This window comes from Ascaphus truei (genome assembly GCF_040206685.1).
Source record: "Ascaphus truei isolate aAscTru1 chromosome 3 unlocalized genomic scaffold, aAscTru1.hap1 SUPER_3_unloc_6, whole genome shotgun sequence".
NCBI classification, from domain to species: domain Eukaryota; kingdom Metazoa; phylum Chordata; class Amphibia; order Anura; family Ascaphidae; genus Ascaphus; species Ascaphus truei.
Genome location: NW_027453829.1, coordinates 101251 through 123062, shown reverse-complemented (window position 1 = coordinate 123062; position 21812 = coordinate 101251). Strand labels below are relative to the sequence as shown.

Genomic DNA, 21812 nt, shown 5'->3' with positions numbered 1-21812 from the left:
GCGCGTCAGTGTGGGCTGTACCGGAAGTGGGGCGGGAGAATCCGTGCGTCAGTGTGGGCTGTACCGGAAGTGGGGCGGGAGAATCTGTGCGTCAGTGTGCGCTGTACCGGAAGTGGGGCGGGAGAATCCGTGTGTCAGTGTGGGCTGTACCGGAAGTGGGGCGGGAGAATCCGCGCGTCAGTGTGTGCTGTACCGGATGTGGGGCGGGAGAATCCGTGCGTCAGTGTGTGCTGTACCGGAAGTGGGGCGGGAGAATCCGCGCGTCAGTGTGGGCTGTACCGGAAGTGGGGCGGGAGAATCCGTGCGTCAGTGTGGGCTGTACCGGAAGTGGGGCGGGAGAATCTGTGCGTCAGTGTGGGCAGTACCGGAAGTGGGGCGGGAGAATCCGCGCGTCAGTGTGGGCTGTACAGGAAGTGGGGCGGGAGAATCCGCGCGTCAGTGTGGGCAGTACAGGAAGTGGGGCGGGAGAATCCGTGCGTCAGTGTGGGCTGTACCGGAAGTGGGGCGGGAGAATCCGCGCGTCAGTGTGGGCTGTACCGGAAGTGGGGCGGGAGAATCCGCGCGTCAGTGTGGGCTGTACAGGAAGTGGGGCGGGAGAATCCGCGCGTCAGTGTGGGCTGTACCGGAAGTGGGGCGGGAGAATCCGCGCGTCAGTGTGGGCTGTACCGGAAGTGGGGCGGGAGAATCCGCGCGTCAGTGTGGGCTGTACAGGAAGTGGGGCGGGAGAATCCGTGCGTCAGTGTGGGCTGTACCGGAAGTGGGGCGGGAGAATCCGCGCGTCAGTGTGGGCTGTACAGGAAGTGGGGCGGGAGAATCCGTGCGTCAGTGTGTGCTGTACCGGAAGTGGGGCGGGAGAATCCGCGCGTCAGTGTGTGCTGTACCGGAAGTGGGGCGGGAGAATCCGCGCGTCAGTGTGGGCTGTACAGGAAGTGGGGCGGGAGAATCTGTGCGTCAGTGTGGGCTGTACAGGAAGTGGGGCGGGAGAATCCGCGCGTCAGTGTGGGCTGTACCGGAAGTGGGGCGGGAGAATCCGCGCGTCAGTGTGGGCTGTACAGGAAGTGGGGCGGGAGAATCTGTGCGTCAGTGTGGGCTGTACAGGAAGTGGGGCGGGAGAATCCGCGCGTCAGTGTGGGCTGTACCGGAAGTGGGGCGGGAGAATCCGTGCGTCAGTGTGGGCTGTACAGGAAGTGGGGCGGGAGAATCCGTGCGTCAGTGTGGGCTGTACCGGAAGTGGGGCGGGAGAATCCGTGCGTCAGTGTGGGCTGTACAGGAAGTGGGGCGGGAGAATCCGCGCGTCAGTGTGTGCTGTACAGGAAGTGGGGCGGGAGAATCCGCGCGTCAGTGTGTGCTGTACCGGAAGTGGGGCGGGAGAATCCGTGCGTCTGTGTGGGCTGTACCGGAAGTGGGGCGGGAGAATCCGTGCGTCAGTGTGGGCTGTACCGGAAGTGGGGCAGAAGAATCTGTGCGTCAGTGTGGGCTGTACCGGAAGTGGGGCGGGAGAATCCGCGCGTCAGTGTGGGCTGTACCGGAAGTGGGGCGGGAGAATCCGCGCGTCAGTGTGGGCTGTACCGGAAGTGGGGCAGAAGAATCTGTGCGTCAGTGTGGGCTGTACCGGAAGTGGGGCGGGAGAATCCGCGCGTCAGTGTGGGCTGTACCGGAAGTGGGGCGGGAGAATCCGCGCGTCAGTGTGGGCTGTACAGGAAGTGGGGCAGAAGAATCTGTGCGTCAGTGTGGGCTGTACAGGAAGTGAGGCGGGAGAATCCGTGCGTCAGTGTGGGCAGTACCGGAAGTGGGGCGGGAGAATCCGCGCGTCAGTGTGGGCAGTACCGGAAGTGGGGCGGGAGAATCCGCGCGTCAGTGTGGGCTGTACCGGAAGTGGGGCGGGAGAATCCGCGCGTCAGTGTGTGCTGTACCGGAAGTGGGGCGGGAGAATTCGCGCGTCAGTGTGGGCTGTACAGGAAGTGGGGCGGGAGAATCCGCGCGTCAGTGTGTGCTGTACCGGAAGTGGGGCGGGAGAATCCGCGCGTCAGTGTGGGCTGTACCGGAAGTGGGGCGGGAGAATCCGTGCGTCAGTGTGGGCAGTACAGGAAGTGGGGCGGGAGAATCCGCGCGTCAGTGTGGGCTGTACAGGAAGTGGGGCGGGAGAATCCGTGCGTCTGTGTGGGCTGTACAGGAAGTGGGGCGGGAGAATCTGTGCGTCAGTGTGGGCTGTACCGGAAGTGGGGCTGGAGAGTCCGTGCGTCAGTGTGGGCTGTACCGGAAGTGGGGCGGGAGAGTCCGCGCGTCAGTGTGGGCTGTACCGGAAGTGGGGCGGGAGAATCCGCGCGTCAGTGTGGGCTGTACCGGAAGTGGGGCGGGAGAATCCGCGCGTCAGTGTGTGCTGTACAGGAAGTGGGGCGGGAGAATCCGTGCGTCAGTGTGTGCTGTACCGGAAGTGGGGCGGGAGAATCCGCGCGTCAGTGTGGGCTGTACAGGAAGTGGGGCGGGAGAATCCGTGCGTCAGTGTGTGCTGTACCGGAAGTGGGGCGGGAGAATCCGCGCGTCAGTGTGGGCTGTACAGGAAGTGGGGCGGGAGAATCCGTGCGTCAGTGTGGGCTGTACAGGAAGTGGGGCGGGAGAATCCGTGCGTCAGTGTGGGCTGTACAGGAAGTGGGGCGGGAGAATCCGTGCGTCAGTGTGTGCTGTACCGGAAGTGGGGCGGGAGAATCTGTGCGTCAGTGTGTGCTGTACTGGAAGTGGGGCGGGAGAATCCGCGCGTCAGTGTGGGCTGTACCGGAAGTGGGGCGGGAGAATCCGCGCGTCAGTGTGTGCTGTACCGGAAGTGGGGCGGGAGAATCCGCGCGTCAGTGTGGGCAGTACAGGAAGTGGGGCGGGAGAATCCGTGCGTCAGTGTGGGCTGTACAGGAAGTGGGGCGGGAGAATCCGTGCGTCAGTGTGGGCTGTACCGGAAGTGGGGCGGGAGAATCCGCGCGTCAGTGTGGGCTGTACCGGAAGTGGGACGGGAGAATCCGTGCGTCAGTGTGGGCTGTACCGGAAGTGGGGCGGGAGAATCCGTGCGTCAGTGTGGGCTGTACCGGAAGTGGAGCGGGAGAATCCGCGCGTCAGTGTGGGCTGTACAGGAAGTGGGGCGGGAGAATCCGTGCGTCAGTGTGGGCTGTACCGGAAGTGGGGCGGGAGAATCCGTGCGTCAGTGTGGGCTGTACCGGAAGTGGGGCGGGAGAATCCGTGCGTCAGTGTGTGCTGTACAGGAAGTGGGGCGGGAGAATCCGTGCGTCAGTGTGTGCTGTACCGGAAGTGGGGCGGGAGAATCCGCGCGTCAGTGTGGGCTGTACAGGAAGTGGGGCGGGAGAATCCGCGCGTCAGTGTGTGCTGTACCGGAAGAGGGGCGGGAGAATCCGTGCGCCAGTGTGGGCTGTACCGGAAGTGGGGCGGGAGAATCCGCGCGTCTGTGTGGGCTGTACAGGAAGTGGGGCGGGAGAATCCGCGCGTCAGTGTGGGCTGTACCGGAAGTGGGGCGGGAGAATCCGTGCGTCAGTGTGGGCAGTACCGGAAGTGGGGCGGGAGAATCCGTGCGTCAGTGTGGGCTGTACTGGAAGTGGGGCGGGAGAATCCGTGCGTCAGTGTGGGCTGTACAGGAAGTGGGGCGGGAGAATCCGCGCGTCAGTGTGGGCTGTACCGGAAGTGGGGCGGGAGAATCCGCGCGTCAGTGTGTGCTGTACCGGAAGTGGAGCGGGAGAATCCGTGCGTCAGTGTGGGCTGTACCGGAAGTGGGGCGGGAGAATCCGTGCGTCAGTGTGGGCTGTACAGGAAGTGGGGCGGGAGAATCCGCGCGTCAGTGTGGGCTGTACAGGAAGTGGGGCGGGAGAATCCGTGCGTCAGTGTGGGCTGTACCGGAAGTGGGGCGGGAGAATCCGTGCGTCAGTGTGGGCTGTACAGGAAGTGGGGCGGGAGAATCCGCGCGTCAGTGTGGGCTGTACAGGAAGTGGGGCGGGAGAATCCGCGCGTCAGTGTGGGCTGTACAGGAAGTGGGGCGGGAGAATCCGTGTGTCAGTGTGTGCTGTACTGGAAGTGGGGCGGGAGAATCCGTGCGTCAGTGTGGGCTGTACAGGAAGTGGGGCGGGAGAATCCGCGCGTCAGTGTGGGCTGTACAGGAAGTGGGGCGGGAGAATCCGTGCGTCAGTGTGGGCTGTACCGGAAGTGGGGCGGGAGAATCCGCGCGTCAGTGTGGGCTGTACCGGAAGTGGGGCGGGAGAATCCGCGCGTCAGTGTGGGCTGTACCGGAAGTGGGGCGGGAGAATCCGCGCGTCTGTGTGGGCTGTACAGGAAGTGGGGCGGGAGAATCCGCGCGTCAGTGTGGGCTGTACTGGAAGTGGGGCGGGAGAATCCGTGCGTCAGTGTGGGCTGTACAGGAAGTGGGGCGGGAGAATCCGTGCGTCAGTGTGGGCTGTACAGGAAGTGGGGCGGGAAAATCCGTGCGTCAGTGTGGGCTGTACAGGAAGTGGGGCGGGAAAATCCGTGCGTCAGTGTGGGCTGTACTGGAAGTGGGGCGGGAGAATCCGTGCGTCAGTGTGGGCTGTACAGGAAGTGGGGCGGGAGAATCCGTGCGTCAGTGTGTGCTGTACCGGAAGTGGGGCGGGAGAATCCGTGCGTCAGTGTGTGCTGTACCGGAAGTGGGGCGGGAGAATCCGTGCGTCTGTGTGTGCTGTACCGGAAGTGGGGCGGGAGAATCCGCGCGTCAGTGTGGGCTGTACAGGAAGTGGGGCGGGAAAATCCGTGCGTCAGTGTGGGCTGTACTGGAAGTGGGGCGGGAGAATCCGTGCGTCAGTGTGGGCTGTACAGGAAGTGGGACTGGAGAATCCGTGCGTCAGTGTGGGCTGTACAGGAAGTGGGGCGGGAGAATCCGTGCGTCTGTGTGTGCTGTACAGGAAGTGGGACGGGAGAATCCGCGCGTCAGTGTGTGCTGTACTGGAAGTGGGGCGGGAGAATCCGCGCGTCAGTGTGGGCTGTACAGGAAGTGGGGCGGGAGAATCCGTGCGTCAGTGTGTGCTGTACCGGAAGTGGGACGGGAGAATCCGTGCGTCAGTGTGGGCTGTACAGGAAGTGGCCCGGGAGAATCCGCGCGTCAGTGTGGGCTGTACAGGAAGTGGGGCGGGAGAATCCGTGCGTCAGTGTGGGCTGTACTGGAAGTGGGGCGGGAGAATCCGTGCGTCAGTGTGGGCTGTACTGGAAGTGGGGCGGGAGAATCTGTGCGTCAGTGTGGGCTGTACTGGAAGTGGGGCGGGATGATCCGTGCGTCAGTGTGGGCTGTACAGGAAGTGGGGCGGGAGAATCCGTGCGTCAGTGTGTGCTGTACAGGAAGTGGGGCGGGAGAATCCGTGCGTCTGTGTGGGCTGTACAGGAAGTGGCCCGGGAGAATCCACGCGTCAGTGTGGGCTGTACCGGAAGTGGGGCGGGAGAATCCGTGCGTCAGTGTGGGCTGTACTGGAAGTGGGGCGGGATGATCCGTGCGTCAGTGTGGGCTGTACAGGAAGTGGGGCGGGAGAATCCGTGCGTCAGTGTGTGCTGTACAGGAAGTGGGGCGGGAGAATCCGCGCGTCAGTGTGGGCTGTACCGGAAGTGGGGCGGGAGAATCCGTGCGTCAGTGTGGGCTGTACTGGAAGTGGGGCGGGATGATCCGTGCGTCAGTGTGGGCTGTACAGGAAGTGGGGCGGGAGAATCCGTGCGTCAGTGTGTGCTGTACAGGAAGTGGGGCGGGAGAATCCGCGCGTCAGTGTGGGCTGTACCGGAAGTGGGGCGGGAGAATCCGTGCGTCAGTGTGGGCTGTACAGGAAGTGGGGCGGGAGAATCCGTGCGTCAGTGTGGGCTGTACAGGAAGTGGGGCGGGAGAATCCGTGCGTCAGTGCGGGCTGTACCGGAAGTGGGGCGGGAGAATCCGTGCGTCAGTGTGGGCTGTACCGGAAGTGGGGCGGGAGAATCCGCGCGTCAGTGTGTGCTGTACTGGAAGTGGGGCGGGAGAATCCGTGCGTCAGTGTGGGCTGTACTGGAAGTGGGGCGGGAGAATCCGCGCGTCAGTGTGGGCTGTACTGGAAGTGGGGCGGGAGAATCCGTGCGTCAGTGTGGGCTGTACTGGAAGTGGGGCGGGAGAATCCGTGCGTCAGTGTGGGCTGTACAGGAAGTGGGGCGGGAGAATCCGTGCGTCAGTGTGTGCTGTACAGGAAGTGGGGCGGGAGAATCCGCGCGTCAGTGTGTGCTGTACCGGAAGTGGGGCGGGAGAATCCGCGCGTCAGTGTGGGCAGTACCGGAAGTGGGACGGGAGAATCCGTGTGTCAGTGTGGGCTGTACAGGAAGTGGGGCGGGAGAATCCGCGCGTCAGTGTGGGCTGTACAGGAAGTGGGGCGGGAGAATCCGCGCGTCAGTGTGTGCTGTACCGGAAGTGGGGCGGGAGAATCCGTGTGTCAGTGTGGGCTGTACCGGAAGTGGGACGGGAGAATCCGCGCGTCAGTGTGGGCTGTACAGGAAGTGGGGCGGGAGAATCCGTGCGTCAGTGTGTGCTGTACAGGAAGTGGGGCGAGAGAATCCGCGCGTCAGTGTGGGCTGTACAGGAAGTGGGGCGGGAGAATCTGTGCGTCAGTGTGGGCTGTACCGGAAGTGGGGCGGGAGAATCCGTGTGTCAGTGTGGGCTGTACAGGAAGTGGGGCGGGAGAATCCGTGCGTCAGTGTGTGCTGTACAGGAAGTGGGGCGAGAGAATCCGCGCGTCAGTGTGGGCTGTACAGGAAGTGGGGCGGGAGAATCTGTGCGTCAGTGTGGGCTGTACCGGAAGTGGGGCGGGAGAATCCGTGTGTCAGTGTGGGCTGTACAGGAAGTGGGGCGGGAGAATCCGCGCGTCAGTGTGTGCTGTACCGGAAGTGGGGCGGGAGAATCCGCGCGTCAGTGTGTGCTGTACCGGAAGTGGGGCGGGAGAATCCGTGTGTCAGTGTGGGCTGTACCGGAAGTGGGGCGGGAGAATCCGCGCGTCAGTGTGGGCTGTACAGGAAGTGGGGCGGGAGAATCCGTGCGTCAGTGTGGGCTGTACAGGAAGTGGGGCGGGAGAATCCGCGCGTCAGTGTGTGCTGTACTGGAAGTGGGGCGGGATGATCCGTGCGTCAGTGTGGGCTGTACAGGAAGTGGGGCGGGAGAATCCGTGCGTCAGTGTGGGCTGTACCGGAAGTGGGACGGGAGAATCCATGCGTCAGTGTGGGCTGTACCGGAAGTGGGGCGGGAGAATCCGCGCGTCAGTGTGGGCTGTACTGGAAGTGGGGCAGGAGAATCCGTGCGTCAGTGTGGGCTGTACCGGAAGTGGGGCGGGAGAATCCGCGCGTCAGTGTGGGCTGTACCGGAAGTGGGGCGGGAGAATCTTCGCGTCAGTGTGGGCTGTACAGGAAGTGGGGCGGGAGAATCCGTGCGTCAGTGTGGGCTGTACCGGAAGTGGGGCGGGAGAATCCGTGCGTCTGTGTGGGCAGTACAGGAAGTGGGGCGGGAGAATCCGCGCGTCAGTGTGTGCTGTACCGGAAGTGGGGCGGGAGAATCCGCGCGTCAGTGTGTGCTGTACCGGAAGTGGGGCGGGAGAATCCGTGCGTCAGTGTGGGCTGTACCGGAAGTGGGACGGGAGAATCCGTGCGTCAGTGTGGGCTGTACCGGAAGTGGGGCGGGAGAGTCCGTGCGTCAGTGTGGGCTGTACAGGAAGTGGGGCGGGAGAATCCGCGCGTCAGTGTGTGCTGTACTGGAAGTGGGGCGGGAGAATCCGCGCGTCAGTGTGGGCTGTACAGGAAGTGGGGCGGGAGAATCCGTGTGTCAGTGTGGGCTGTACCGGAAGTGGGGCGGGAGAATCCGCGCGTCAGTGTGCGCTGTACCGGAAGTGGGACGGGAGAATCCGTGCGTCAGTGTGGGCTGTACAGGAAGTGGGGCGGGAGAATCCGTGCGTCAGTGTGGGCTGTACAGGAAGTGGGGCGGGAGAATCCGTGCGTCAGTGTGTGCTGTACCGGAAGTGGGGCGGGAGAATCCGCGCGTCAGTGTGGGCTGTACAGGAAGTGGGGCGGGAGAATCCGTGCGTCAGTGTGGGCTGTACCGGAAGTGGGACGGGAGAATCCGTGCGTCAGTGTGTGCTGTACCGGAAGTGGGGCGGGAGAATCCGCGCGTCAGTGTGGGCTGTACAGGAAGTGGGGCGGGAGAATCCGCGCGTCAGTGTGTGCTGTACCGGAAGTGGGGCGGGAGAATCCGCGCGTCAGTGTGGGCTGTACAGGAAGTGGGGCGGGAGAATCCGTGCGTCAGTGTGGGCTGTACCGGAAGTGGGACGGGAGAATCCGTGCGTCAGTGTGGGCTGTACAGGAAGTGGGGCGGGAGAATCCGCGCGTCAGTGTGGGCTGTACAGGAAGTGGGGCGGGAGAATCCGTGCGTCAGTGTGGGCTGTACCGGAAGTGGGGCGGGAGAATCCGTGCGTCAGTGTGTGCTGTACAGGAAGTGGGGCGGGAGAGTCCGTGCGTCAGTGTGGGCTGTACAGGAAGTGGGGCGGGAGAATCCGCGCGTCAGTGTGGGCTGTACCGGAAGTGGGGCGGGAGAATCCGCGCGTCAGTGTGGGCTGTACCGGAAGTGGGGCGGGAGAATCCGTGCGTCAGTGTGGGCTGTACAGGAAGTGGGGCGGGAGAATCCGCGCGTCAGTGTGGGCTGTACCGGAAGTGGGGCGGGAGAATCCGTGCGTCAGTGTGGGCTGTACAGGAAGTGGGGCGGGAGAATCCGTGCGTCAGTGTGGGCTGTACAGGAAGTGGGGCGGGAGAATCCGTGCGTCAGTGTGGGCAGTACAGGAAGTGGGGCGGGAGAATCCGTGCGTCAGTGTGTGCTGTACCGGAAGTGGGGCGGGAGAATCCGCGCGTCAGTGTGGGCTGTACCGGAAGTGGGGCGGGAGAATCCGTGTGTCAGTGTGTGCTGTACCGGAAGTGGGGCGGGAGAATCCGCGCGTCAGTGTGGGCTGTACCGGAAGTGGGGCGGGAGAATCCGTGCGTCAGTGTGGGCTGTACAGGAAGTGGGGCGGGAGAATCCGCGCGTCAGTGTGGGCTGTACCGGAAGTGGGGCGGGAGAATCCGTGTGTCAGTGTGGGCTGTACCGGAAGTGGGGCGGGAGAATCCGCGCGTCAGTGTGGGCTGTACTGGAAGTGGGGCGGGAGAATCCGTGCGTCAGTGTGGGCTGTACCGGAAGTGGGGCGGGAGAATCCGTGCGTCAGTGTGTGCTGTACAGGAAGTGGGGCGGGAGAATCTGTGCGTCAGTGTGGGCTGTACAGGAAGTGGGGCGGGAGAATCCGTGCGTCAGTGTGTGCTGTACCGGAAGTGGGGCGGGAGAATCCGTGCGTCAGTGTGGGCTGTACCGGAAGTGGGGCGGGAGAATCCGCGCGTCAGTGTGGGCTGTACAGGAAGTGGGGCGGGAGAATCCGCGCGTCAGTGTGGGCTGTACAGGAAGTGGGGCGGGAGAATCCGTGCGTCAGTGTGGGCTGTACCGGAAGTGGGGCGGGAGAATCCGTGCGTCAGTGTGGGCTGTACCGGAAGTGGGACGGGAGAATCCGTGCGTCAGTGTGGGCTGTACTGGAAGTGGGGCGGGAGAATCCGCGCGTCAGTGTGGGCTGTACAGGAAGTGGGGCGGGAGAATCCGCGCGTCAGTGTGTGCTGTACTGGAAGTGGAGCGGGAGAATCCGCGCGTCAGTGTGGGCTGTACAGGAAGTGGGGCGGGAGAATCTGTGCGTCAGTGTGTGCTGTACAGGAAGTGGGGCGGGAGAATCCGCGCGTCAGTGTGGGCTGTACAGGAAGTGGGGCGGGAGAATCCGCGCGTCAGTGTGGGCTGTACCGGAAGTGGGGCGGGAGAATCCGTGCGTCTGTGTGGGCTGTACTGGAAGTGGGGCGGGAGAATCCGCGCGTCAGTGTGGGCTGTACCGGAAGTGGGGCGGGAGAATCCGTGCGTCAGTGTGGGCTGTACAGGAAGTGGAGCGGGAGAATCCGTGCGTCAGTGTGGGCTGTACCGGAAGTGGGGCAGGAGAATCCGTGCGTCAGTGTGTGCTGTACAGGAAGTGGGGCGGGAGAATCCGCGCGTCAGTGTGGGCTGTACTGGAAGTGGGGCGGGAGAATCCGTGTGTCAGTGTGGGCAGTACTGGAAGTGGGGCGGGAGAATCCGCGCGTCAGTGTGTGCTGTACAGGAAGTGGGGCGGGAGAATCCGCGCGTCAGTGTGGGCTGTACCGGAAGTGGGGAGGGAGAATCCGCGCGTCAGTGTGGGCAGTACAGGAAGTGGGGCGGGAGAATCCGCGCGTCTGTGTGGGCTGTACAGGAAGTGGGGCGGGAGAATCCGTGCGTCAGTGTGGGCTGTACAGGAAGTGGGGCGGGAGAATCCGTGCGTCAGTGTGGGCTGTACAGGAAGTGGGGCGGGAGAATCCGTGCGTCAGTGTGGGCTGTACCGGAAGTGGGGCGGGAGAATCCGTGCGTCAGTGTGTGCTGTACCGGAAGTGGGGCGGGAGAATCCGTGTGTCAGTGTGGGCTGTACCGGAAGTGGGGCGGGAGAATCCGCGCGTCAGTGTGGGCTGTACCGGAAGTGGGGCGGGAGAATCCGTGCGTCAGTGTGGGCTGTACCGGAAGTGGGACGGGAGAATCCGTGCGTCAGTGTGGGCTGTACCGGAAGTGGGGCGGGAGAATCCGTGCGTCAGTGTGTGCTGTACCGGAAGTGGGACGGGAGAATCTGTGCGTCAGTGTGTGCTGTACCGGAAGTGGGGCGGGAGAATCCGTGCGTCAGTGTGGGCAGTACAGGAAGTGGGGCGGGAGAATCCGTGCGTCAGTGTGGGCTGTACCGGAAGTGGGGCGGGAGAATCCGTGCGTCAGTGTGGGCTGTACAGGAAGTGGGGCGGGAGAATCCGCGCGTCAGTGTGGGCTGTACAGGAAGTGGGGCGGGAGAATCCGCGCGTCAGTGTGGGCTGTACAGGAAGTGGGGCGGGAGAATCCGCGCGTCAGTGTGGGCTGTACTGGAAGTGGGGCGGGAGAATCCGCGCGTCAGTGTGGGCTGTACAGGAAGTGGGGCGGGAGAATCCGTGCGTCAGTGTGGGCTGTACAGGAAGTGGGGCGGGAGAATCCGCGCGTCAGTGTGGGCTGTACAGGAAGTGGGGCGGGAGAATCCGCGCGTCAGTGTGGGCTGTACAGGAAGTGGGGCGGGAGAATCCGCGCGTCAGTGTGGGCTGTACAGGAAGTGGGGCGGGAGAATCCGCGCGTCAGTGTGTGCTGTACCGGAAGTGGGACGGGAGAATCCGCGCGTCAGTGTGGGCTGTACCGGAAGTGGGACGGGAGAATCCGTGCGTCAGTGTGTGCTGTACAGGAAGTGGGGCGGGAGAATCCGTGCGTCAGTGTGGGCTGTACAGGAAGTGGGGCGGGAGAATCCGTGTGTCAGTGTGGGCTGTACCGGAAGTGGGGCGGGAGAATCCGCGCGTCAGTGTGGGCTGTACAGGAAGTGGGGCGGGAGAATCCGTGCGTCAGTGTGGGCTGTACCGGAAGTGGGGCGGGAGAATCCGCGCGTCAGTGTGGGCAGTACAGGAAGTGGGGCGGGAGAATCCGTGAGTCAGTGTGGGCTGTACAGGAAGTGGGGCGGGAGAATCCGTGAGTCAGTGTGGGCTGTACAGGAAGTGGGGCGGGAGAATCCGCGCGTCAGTGTGGGCAGTACAGGAAGTGGGGCGGGAGAATCCGTGAGTCAGTGTGGGCAGTACCGGAAGTGGGGCGGGAGAATCCGCGCGTCAGTGTGCGCTGTACCGGAAGTGGGGCGGGAGAATCCGTGCGTCAGTGTGTGCTGTACAGGAAGTGGGGCGGGAGAATCCGTGCGTCAGTGTGGGCTGTGCAGGAAGTGGGGCGGGAGAATCCGTGCGTCAGTGTGGGCTGTACCGGAAGTGGGGCGGGAGAATCCGTGCGTCAGTGTGTGCTGTACCGGAAGTGGGGCGGGAGAATCCGCGCGTCAGTGTGGGCTGTACAGGAAGTGGGGCGGGAGAATCCGCGCGTCAGTGTGGGCTGTACCGGAAGTGGGGCGGGAGAATCCGTCCGTCAGTGTGGGCTGTACCGGAAGTGGGGCGGGAGAATCCGTGCGTCAGTGTGTGCTGTACCGGAAGTGGGGCGGGAGAATCCGTGCGTCAGTGTGGGCTGTACCGGAAGTGGGGCGGGAGAATCCGTGCGTCAGTGTGGGCTGTGCAGGAAGTGGGGCGGGAGAATCCGCGCGTCAGTGTGGGCTGTACAGGAAGTGGGGCGGGAGAATCCGTGCGTCAGTGTGGGCTGTACAGGAAGTGGGGCGGGAGAATCCGCGCGTCAGTGTGTGCTGTACCGGAAGTGGGGCGGGAGAATCCGCGCGTCAGTGTGGGCTGTACAGGAAGTGGGCGGGAGAATCCGTGCGTCAGTGTAGGCTGTACAGGAAGTGGGGCGGGAGAATCCGCGCGTCAGTGTGGGCTGTACCGGAAGTGGGGCGGGAGAATCCGCGCGTCAGTGTGGGCTGTACCGGAAGTGGGGCGGGAGAATCCGTGCGTCAGTGTGGGCTGTACCGGAAGTGGGGCGGGAGAATCCGCGCGTCAGTGTGGGCTGTACCGGAAGTGGGACGGGAGAATCCGTGCGTCAGTGTGTGCTGTACCGGAAGTGGGGCGGGAGAATCCGCGCGTCAGTGTGGGCTGTACCGGAAGTGGGGCGGGAGAATCCGTGCGTCAGTGTGGGCTGTACAGGAAGTGGGGCGGGAGAATCCGTGCGTCTGTGTGGGCTGTACAGGAAGTGGGGCGGGAGAATCCGTGCGTCAGTGTGGGCTGTACCGGAAGTGGGGCGGGAGAATCCGTGCGTCAGTGTGGGCTGTACCGGAAGTGGGGCGGGAGAATCCGTGCGTCAGTGTGGGCTGTACCGGAAGTGGGGCGGGAGAATCCGTGCGTCAGTGTGTGCTGTACCGGAAGTGGGACGGGATGATCCGTGCGTCTGTGTGGGCTGTACCGGAAGTGGGACGGGAGAATCCGCGCGTCAGTGTGGGCTGTACCGGAAGTGGGGCGGGAGAATCCGTGCGTCAGTGTGTGCTGTACTGGAAGTGGGGCGGGAGAATCTGTGCGTCAGTGTGGGCTGTACCGGAAGTGGGGCGGGAGAATCCGTGCGTCAGTGTGGGCAGTACCGGAAGTGGGGCGGGAGAATCCGTGCGTCAGTGTGGGCTGTACCGGAAGTGGGGCAGAAGAATCTGTGCGTCAGTGTGGGCTGTACCGGAAGTGGGGCGGGAGAATCCGTGCGTCAGTGTGGGCTGTACAGGAAGTGGGGCGGGAGAATCCGTGCGTCAGTGTGGGCTGTACAGGAAGTGGGGCGGGAGAATCCGTGCGTCAGTGTGTGCTGTACCGGAAGTGGGGCAGAAGAATCTGTGCGTCAGTGTGGGCTGTACCGGAAGTGGGGCGGGAGAATCCGCGCGTCAGTGTGGGCTGTACAGGAAGTGGGGCGGGAGAATCCGCGCGTCAGTGTGGGCAGTACCGGAAGTGGGACGGGAGAATCCGTGCGTCAGTGTGGGCAGTACCGGAAGTGGGGCGGGAGAATCCGCGCGTCAGTGTGTGCTGTACCGGAAGTGGGACGGGAGAATCCGTGCGTCAGTGTGGGCTGTACCGGAAGTGGGGAGGGAGAATCCGTGCGTCAGTGTGGGCTGTACTGGAAGTGGGGCGGGAGAATCCGTGCGTCAGTGTGGGCTGTACAGGAAGTGGGGCGGGAGAATCCGCGCGTCAGTGTGGGCTGTACCGGAAGTGGGGCGGGAGAATCCGCGCGTCAGTGTGGGCTGTACCGGAAGTGGGGCGGGAGAATCCGTGCGTCAGTGTGGGCTGTACCGGAAGTGGGGCGGGATAATCCGTGCGTCAGTGTGGGCTGTACCGGAAGTGGGGCGGGAGAATCCGTGCGTCAGTGTGGGCTGTACCGGAAGTGGGCCGGGAGAATCCGTGCGTCAGTGTGGGCTGTGCTGAAGACCAGGACAGGCTTAGGTTCTTGTTCTGCGGTTCTTTCTCTGGTGCCCAGCGCCTCCAGCCGTAGTGGGTTCCAGGGTGTCTGGAAATCAGCCCCCACTACTGCATTCTTCTCCCTCCTGCCCAAGGACTGATACTCAGGAGTGTATAGTAGAACAAGGATCTTTATTGGTATACATCACAGGCATCCACCGCAGTTCTGCCTACAGTGGTGCAGAGTCTTGGAAGTCCCAAACTTCGAGATGGTGCAGGCCCTGGTCTTACAGGCCTTGGTGGCTGAGCCTGATGGTCCCTCAGTCCAAAGACTGAAGGTGAGCACGCTCATCCCGCCATGGGAGAGACTCACAGCTCTATCTTCCTCTCTTCACCGGAGCAGGAAGCAGACTGAAGCTAACTTTTCCACACCCTCCAGAGAGCCTCAAGAAGGGGCGGGCTCATGGACTGTACCGATCCCTGATAGGCTTACACAGGCCATGAAAACAATGCTGTAACAATGGCGGTCACTGCTCTCTGATCACAGGAACAAACCAAGCGCAATTACTAAAAATTTAAAATTATTTATTTAGACAAAAATAGCTGTGCTTCCCTGGACTAGGCCTAGCTTGCCCCGTTAGGCCCAAGGTAGGCCCTGAGTCTCTAATCAGATTGTGGTTGCTGCAGGGACAGGTCCCTTAGATAGGGACACTGCCACAATTAGGATCTATAGTGTCAGGGACACAGCAACGCCGTGCAGTACTTGTGGCCGGGGGTCTGGACCAAACCACCAACGCAAGATACAGAGACTCCACACGGTGGGACTCTCCAGCTGGAAACCACCCCACATGGCGGCGGACGCCATCGCTGACGGCAACGGCGCGGTACCAGACGGTTCTATCATCAGCTGGTGGTACCGGGTGCTGGAGCACCCGGCAGGTATCACAACTCCAACAAGTGTACCAACTATAACACCTACTGTGGGCAGCGTTGCCACACACTTTGGGGGGGACATAGCTCTGTGGACACCGGGCGTTTAGGTGCCCAGCGCTCCTCAGTACTTTGGGGGAACTGCACGGGGATGTGTACAAGGTGATGGGACAGTGGGGCACTATGTGGGAGTGAGGCCCGGTGAGGTCTGTATGATACATGTCGTTGTACAGTTTTATATGTGTTCAGTAAAACCTGTTTTCATATACTGTGTGCGTGTAACTTGTATTGGTCCTGTGACGGGGTTATCCAGCATTGCTAGTGTAGCCAGGTCTTCCCCTTGTCCCCCTTACCTCTTGTAAGGAATCGGGGAACGCGTCCCCCCCGGCGTGTTCCCTCCTTACCTGCTGCTCCACACACCTCCGCGCCGCTTACAGAGCGCGCGCACGCACGGAGCTCCTTGTACCCGGCCACGGAAGTTGGCACCGCCCCCAGCGACGCGTGTCCGTCACCGCGGCGCACTCACGTGACATCGAACAGCTGCAAGGCAATTCTCTCCCACCTGTCCCCTGCACCGTGCAACCAATCCCTGCCTCCGTGGAGGCCGCGCCTCCGCTCCTCCCCTCTTTCTCATTGACTCAGCTCTCCTATATCTAGCCAACTCTCTCAGTCCCACATTGCTGAGCATCGTTCCTGGTAGCCTCGTGCTTTCCAAGTTCTGTTCCTAGCCTCGGCCTTGCCTTGCTCCCTTGATTTCACGTGTACCGATCCGGCTTGACTTAGGACCCCTCTCTGGATAACGACCCCGCTTGACTTAGGACCCCTCTCTGGATAACGACCCCGCTTGACTTAGGACCCCTCTCTGGATAACGACCCCGGCTTGACTTAGGACCCCTCTCTGGATAACGACCCCGGCTTGACTTAGGACCCCTCTCTGGATAATGACCCCGCTTGACTTAGGACCCCTCTCTGGATAACGACCCCGGCTTGACTTAGGACCCCTCTCTGGATAACGACCCGGCTTGACTTAGGACCCCTCTCTGGATAACGACCCCGGCTTGCTCCCGACTATGCGTACTTCCCCATTCCTGACCTCGGCATTACGGACACTGACCACCCCACGGGCTCCTCCCTACGACCTCGGCAAGTATCGCAACTAACCCACACTGACAGCCCACCCTCCAGGCGTGCCCCCGCCCACCCTCCAGGCGTGCCCCCGCTGCGGTGGGTGCGCAGTTTTATACTTTCCCACCTCAGTACCGGGGTCCCGCCTTGTTCGTGGCGAGAGCCAGCGTTTCACCTCTGCTGCAGCAGGTGACATTGCGGGGAGGCGTGAGCTGGCCATGTTGGATGTGCGTGCACATGCGCAGAAGGAGCGGCCATTTCCAATTGGGACATGCGCAGTACAATAGCGCGCGAGGCGGCTAATAGGAAAGGTGCTCCACGGGGACTACAACCCCCAGCAGCCACTGGGGCTGCAGAAACACATGGCCCCACACAGCCAATGGGGCTGCAGCATTCCCCTTCTTGAGTGGATACATTTCACAGGCAAAGGACACGCTCGTCAGTCGGAGTTGGGACAAGGAAGGGGTAGTTTGTGTGTGCAGGGGTCTGTGGCTCCTGCACTAGGCCAGAAATCCCCATTCGGCCTCGACTCCCCTCAGCTTGTGGTTGCTGCGGGGACAAGCCCATAGATAGGGACACTGCCCTGTAGTACTAGAGTGAGCGACACAGACAGGACACAACTGTCTCCTGTTCACAGGTGATCAGGGACCAGACACCTGCAACAAAGAAACACTGCATACGGTGGTACAATCCATGCGGGACACTGGGGAGGTTCGTGTCCAAGAGCACCTCAGCACCTCGGGGACGGTATACCCTACGGGGTGTGGACACGGTGAGGGGTTACGGCCGTGCGAGGCCTGCTGGGTAGCTGTAACCATATATAAGCGCCATATAGTGAACTTGTTCTGCGTGACCCAGTGTGTACTCGTTATTATGTGTCCGGTAACGGGGTTATTCTACATATAGAATCCCGTACAGGTGGAGGCGCCACCGAGCATCGATCCGGGTGCGCCCCAGGTTCCCAGCAGCGGAGGCTCAGGCCTCCTGTGAGCCGCAGGTAACGCACCGCACATACGCTGTAGCTACACATCTCTCAGGGGGGTGGGGGAAAGTGTGTTACACTAGGATCCCTCACAGGTGGAGGCGCTGTCACCGAACGAACCAGGTACACCCCAGGCTCCCTGCAGCGGAGGATCAGGCCTCCTGTGAGCCTACAGGTAACAGCGCACCACACGTGGTCACCCTAGACACGGGGGAAAGGGGGCTACATAAATATAACAAACTCTGCGTGGGAGAGCGACGATGCCCTTATATACAATCCGACTTTGTGTATTACAAGAACGAAAAACAGGTTTATTCACAGAAGTCCTGGGTGAGACCCGGGGGATACAATGTCTGATTTATTACTTCGGAGTTTCGGAGAGTATTCTTTCCCCCGGTTCTGTCACCAAAATAGTACTGGACAAAGTTGGAGCAGCTGCTGAGAGCTGGAGGCGTGTGCAGTACTGAGGTATGTGCAATACTGAGGCAGAGGGAGGGCTGTTCTGGTCACTTTGGGACTGTGTTAACCCCATCGCTGCTGGAGCAATGCATTGCCTATTAGACCACTCTGGCAGTGAAGGGTTACACACCCAATGCCCTTTCTAAACCCCAAGAGCTGGCAATCAGCGGGCACTTGCTGCGCTCCCTGTGCGCGGGGTCTCTCACCGGAGGCTGGTAACAGCGCTATGTAAGTACAATGCAAGGCTGGAGTCTGCACACATTCCTGCAGGGAGAGGAGGAGGGGCAGGAGCCCGGGGCCTCTACAGGGGTCACACCTCCCCCCCCTGCCCCACTGCCAGGCTCAGGACCCCACTGCAGGTCAGCTGGATCAGCATGCCACACTCATCTACTGCAAGATCAGAGGTTCGGACCCAGATCTGGAGCTGCGTTTAGTGGTTCTGACCCAGATCTGGAGCTTTGTTTAGTGGTTCTGACCCAGATCTGGAGCTGCATTTAGTGGTTCTGACCAAGATCTTTTGCTGTATTTGCAACTTCTGCTGCAGATCTGTGACTGAGTTGGAGATGTGTGATTTAAGCAGACTCAGATTTACCAGTTCAGACCGGGCCTGCTTATGGACTTATCTGCCGCTGGGTATTAGGGTTCTGGTTCAGATCTTCTGATGGAATCACCAGTTCTGCCCTGAATCAGATGTTGGATCACCAGTTCTGTCCTGAATCAGATGTTGGATCACTGGTTCTGTCCTGAATCAGATGTTGAATCACTGGTTCTGTCCTGAGTCAGATGCTGGGATCATCATCCATGTCCTGATCTGTTTCTGGATTTCTGGTTCTGACCCAGACCAGGCCAGTTAAGTATTTCAGACCCTGCTGGTTAGAGAAGAGCTGCAGCCAGTTCCTGGGAGTTTACTGGGTTTCTGTCCTCGGTGAGGATGTCGGAGACTGGTGCCACAGACGGGGCAGTAGCCCAGATCCAGACACGCTGTCCACGGTGCCACGAGAAGTACTCTGGGCCCCGGATCCTGCCCTGCCTGCACACCCTGTGCCTGAGCTGCCTGCACAAGCTGGAGCCCTTAAGCACCCTGGGGGTCTCCGGGAAACACGAGGTGCCCCAGAAGAGCGTCCTGTGCCCCGTGTGTGATGCAGAGGTGGCACTGCCCCCAGGAGGGGTAGAAGAGCTGTTACCAGACCTGCTGGCAGAGGGGGAGGTGCTGCTGGAGCGGCTGCGGAGCGGGGGGCAGGAGGTACCCTGTGATCTGTGCGGAGATGGGAAGGCAGAGAGGAGGTGCCAGGACTGCAGTGTGAATATGTGCGGGTTCTGCTGCCAGGCGCACAGGTGAGGGGACAAGGGGGGCACGCAGCATATACACCTGTGTGTGATATACCGGCGCACAGAGAGGGCACACACTGCATATACACCTGTGTGTGATATACCGGGGGCACAGAGAGGGCACACACTGCATATACACCTGTGTGTGATATACCGGGGCACAGAGAGGGCACACACTGCCTATACACCTGTGTGTGATATACCGGGGGCACAGAGAGGGCACGCAGCATGTACACCTGTGTGTGATATACCGGCGCACAGAGAGGGCACACACTGCATATACACCTGTGTGTGATATACCGGGGGCACAGAGAGGGCACACACTGCATATACACCTGTGTGTGATATACCGGGGGCACAGAGAGGGCACACACTGCATATACACCTGTGTGGGATATACCGGGGCACAGAGAGGGCACACACTGCATATACACCTGTGTGTGATATACCGGGGCACAGAGAGGGCACACACTGCATATACACCTGTGTGTGATATACCTGGTGCACAGAGAGGGCACACACTGCATATACACCTGTGTGTGATATACCGGGGGCACAGAGAGGGCACACACTGCATATACACCTGTGTGTGATATACCGGGGCACAGAGAGGGCACACACTGCCTATACACCTGTGTGTGATATACCGGGGGCACAGAGAGGGCACACACTGCATATACACCTGTGTGTGATATACCGGGGCACAGAGAGGGCACACACTGCCTATACACCTGTGTGTGATATACCGGGGGCACAGAGAGGGCACGCAGCATGTACACCTGTGTGTGATATACCGGCGCACAGAGAGGGCACACACTGCATATACACCTGTGTGTGATATACCGGGGGCACAGAGAGGGCACACACTGCATATACACCTGTGTGTGATATACCGGGGCACAGAGAGGGCACACACTGCCTATACACCTGTGTGTGATATACCGGGGGCACAGAGAGGGCACACACTGCATATACACCTGTGTGTGATATACCGGGGCACAGAGAGGGCACACACTGCCTATACACCTGTGTGTGATATACCGGGGGCACAGAGAGGGCACGCAGCATGTACACCTGTGTGTGATATACCGGCGCACAGAGAGGGCACACACTGCATATACACCTGTGTGTGATATACCGGGGGCACAGAGAGGGCACACACTGCATATACACCTGTGTGTGATATACCGGGGGCACAGAGAGGGCACACACTGCATATACACCTGTGTGGGATATACCGGGGCACAGAGAGGGCACACACTGCATATACACCTGTGTGTGATATACCGGGGCACAGAGAGGGCACACACTGCATATACACCTGTGTGTGATATACCTGGTGCACAGAGAGGGCACACACTGCATATACACCTGTGTGTGATATACCGGGGCACAGAGAGGGCACACACTGCATATACACCTGTGTGTGATATACCTGGTGCACAGAGAGGGCACACACTGCATATACACCTGTGTGTGATATACCGGGGCACTGAGAGGGCACACACTGCATATACACCTGTGTGTGATATACCGGGGCACAGAGAGGGCACACACTGCATATACACCTGTGTGTGATATACCGGGGCACTGAGAGGGCACACACTGCATATACACCTGTGTGTTATATACCGGGGCACAGAGAGGGCACGCAGCATATACACCTGTGTGTGATATACCGGGGCACCGAGGGGGCACACACTGCATATACACCTGTGTGTGATATACCAGGGCACAGAGAGGGCACACACTGCATATATACCTGTGTGTGATTTACCGGGGGCACAGAGAGGGCACGCAGCATATACACCTGTGTGTGATATACCGGGGCACAGAGAGGGCACACACTGCATATACACCTGGGTGGGATATACCGGGGCACAGAGAGGGCACACACTGCATATACACCTGTGTGTGATATACCGGGGCACAGAGAGGGCACACACTGCATATACACCTGTGTGTGATATACCGGGGCACAGAGAGGGCACACACTGCATATACACCTGTGTGTGATATACCGGGGAAACAGAGAGGGCACACACTGCATATACACCTGTGTGTGATATACCGGGGCACAGAGAGGGTACACACTGCATATACACCTGTGTGTGATATACCAGGGCACAGAGAGGGCACACACTGCATATACACCTGTGTGTGATATACCGGGGCACAGAGAGGGTACACACTGCATATACACCTGTGTGTGATATACCGGGGCACAGAGAGGGCACACACTGCATATACACCTGTGTGTGATATACCGGGGCACAGAGAGGGCACACACTGCATATACTGTACACCTGTGTGTGTTATACCGGGGCACAGAGAGGGCACGCAGCATATACACCTCTGTGTGATATACCAGGAGCACAGAGAGGTACACACTGCATATACACGTGTGTGATATATCGGGGCACAGAGAGGGCACGCAGCATATACACCTTATAGTAGGATTATAGTAGGAGCAAGAGGTTTTAGGAGATGGGAGGGAATGGGGTCAAGAGGGCAAGTGGTAGAGGGAGAAGTGACGATCAACAGCGACACATCCTCCTCTGAGACAGTGGAAAAAGAGTCAAGGAAGGCAGGAGGAGAGTTAGGAAGAGGTGTAGGATGGGAAGAAGAAACAGAGGGGTTGTTCTGACGTATGGATTCCACCTTTTCCTTAAAATAGTCAGCAAAGTCCTGAGCGGAGATGGAGGAAGGAGAGGCAGCTGAGGGTGGTTTGAGTAGAGTATCAAAGACAGAGAACAGTCGGCGTGGGTTAGACTTGTGCATGTTGATTAGTGAAGAAAAGTAGGCTTGTTTAGCTTGCGAGAGGGCAGAGTTGAAACAAGATAGCATAAATTTGTAGTGAAGGAAGTCTGCGAGAGTGTGAGACTTCCTCCAGAGGCGTTCAGAGGAACGAGTGGAGGAACGCAGCATGCGCGTGTGGGAATTTAGCCAGGGTCTAGGGTTAGAAGGGCGAGTGCGGAAGAGAGAAAGTGGGGCATGTAGATCAAGAGAGGAGGAC

General features: G+C 60.7%; 1 protein-coding gene across 1 annotated transcript in view; it reads left to right on the top strand.

The window, feature by feature from the left end:
- The first annotated feature begins 17580 nt into the window (after positions 1-17580).
- LOC142473345 (E3 ubiquitin-protein ligase TRIM45-like) overlaps positions 17581-21812 on the top strand; it is a 39023-nt gene continuing 34791 nt past the window's right edge. Inside the window, exon 1 of the mRNA XM_075580582.1 lies at positions 17581-18802. Within this exon, the coding sequence (XP_075436697.1) occupies positions 18399-18802 (404 nt within the window). The 5' untranslated portion in view covers positions 17581-18398. The remainder of the gene's footprint in view (positions 18803-21812) is intronic.